Source organism: Colobus angolensis, unplaced genomic scaffold, assembly GCF_000951035.1.
Source record: "Colobus angolensis palliatus isolate OR3802 unplaced genomic scaffold, Cang.pa_1.0 Scaffold110, whole genome shotgun sequence".
Taxonomy (NCBI): domain Eukaryota; kingdom Metazoa; phylum Chordata; class Mammalia; order Primates; family Cercopithecidae; genus Colobus; species Colobus angolensis.
This window is the reverse complement of record NW_012112031.1, coordinates 1,779,458-1,781,096: the sequence shown is the minus strand read 5'-3', so window position 1 is coordinate 1,781,096 and position 1,639 is coordinate 1,779,458. Positions and strand designations below refer to the sequence as shown.

General features: G+C 51.1%; 1 protein-coding gene across 1 annotated transcript in view; it reads left to right on the top strand.

Annotated features, from left to right (window-relative positions):
- Positions 1 to 326: 326 nt before the first annotated feature.
- The window catches only part of SMYD4 (SET and MYND domain containing 4), a 61,732-nt gene continuing 60,419 nt past the window's right edge, over positions 327 to 1,639 (top strand). The window contains exon 1 of the mRNA XM_011956295.1: positions 327 to 331. Within this exon, the coding sequence (XP_011811685.1) occupies positions 327 to 331 (5 nt within the window). The remainder of the gene's footprint in view (positions 332 to 1,639) is intronic.

Genomic DNA, 1,639 nt, shown 5'->3' with positions numbered 1-1,639 from the left:
CGCCGAGGGGCGCGCCGGAGCCGCTCGGGCGCTGGGAGGGAGTGCACGGCCCAGTTCCGGGCGCCTCTGAGCGGGCTCACGAGGCTTTCTCGCCTCGGTTTCCGGCGAGTGCACAGGTTGGTAGCCCAGAGGAGGTTAAAGCTGTTCCCTGAGACCTCAGCTGCTAAATCGAGTCGCAGCAGTGACCCGGTTCCTCCAGCAACGCGGGGCTGACTTCTCGACCGGGGCCAAACCCTGAGCTTGGCACCGTTAGGGGGGCGGTCTCCGAAAGGGAATCAGACCTGGTCCTTGTCCTTGGAGAAGAGGACAGTGTGTGGGGGTACTTTATGCCGTGAGTAGCCCCAGCTCCAGGTAGACGTGGTACAGGCCCCAAGAGTGTTGGAAATCAGGGAAGCCTTTCCAGAGGAGGTGCCGTTTGAACCAAGTCAAAGAACGAACCTGTGGGAATTTTCCAGGTGGACTCCATAAGCCAGAGTAGGGTTGGTCTGGAAAGCACGAATAGCCTATGCCAAAACATTGGTGAGATGAAATAGCCTGGCAAGCCGGGGATCGTAATGAGTAGTTCAGTATGCAAGGCTGCAGAGGAGCAAGTGAGACCTGAGAATTAGCAAGTCAGCCAAGAGTCAAGTAAGGACGGTTTTGTCCTGGGCATGGAGTAGCGTTGATGAATTTAAGGCAGAGCACTGACTGATGTCTCAGTGTTGGAGGCTGAATTGAAAGTGGGGAGTGGTGCCAATGGCATGGACACTAATTATGACACTCTAGGAAGAATGCCAGACGAGATGGTGAGGACTTAAACCGAAGGAATGACCTGGGGGTTGAAAGAGAACGCTGAACTATATAAGAGAGAGAAATACCTGTTAATAGTTACTGGGGTGGGTGAGAAAGAAAAATCTGGGGAAGTGTCTCAGGTTTCAGACTTGAGAAACTAGGGGGATCAGGCTGGGTGTGGTGGCTCACACTTGTAATCCCAGCGCTTTGGGAGGCACAGTCTGGCGAATCACCTGAGGTCAGGAGTTCGAGACCAGCCTGGTCAACATGAGGAAACCCCGTCTCTACTAAAACTACAAGAATTAGCCGAGAGTAGTGGCGCACATCTATAGTCCCAGCTACTCGGAGGCTGAGGCAGGAGAATTGCTTGAACCTGGGAGGCAGAGGGTGCAGTGAGCTGAGATCGTGCCACTGCACTCCAGCCTAGGGTACAGAGCAAGACTGTCTCACGCACAAAAAAAAAGACTAAGAGGACACGGATGATAGCTATCTAGTCTGGTTCCTCTTTGTATAACCATCACCTGCATGGTGCCTGTGACAAAGTAGTCTTTCAGTAAATATTTCTCAATGGAAGGATGTTGAGTGAATTGCTGTGAGAGAATATAGATCTTTCCTTAGCATATAAACTAGAGGAAAAGACCACAAGAATTGATTTTATTGCTTTAGGCTTCCTTGAATGAAATCTTGATTTTCTTTTTTTTTTCTTTTGACACAGAGTCTCCCTCTGTTGCCCAGGCTGGAGTACAATGGTGTGATCTCAGCTCACTGCAACCTTGGCCTCCCCAGTTCAAGGGATTCTCTTGCCTCAGCCTCCCGCATAGCTGAGACTACAGGTGTGTGCCACCACACCCAGCTAATTTTTTTGTAT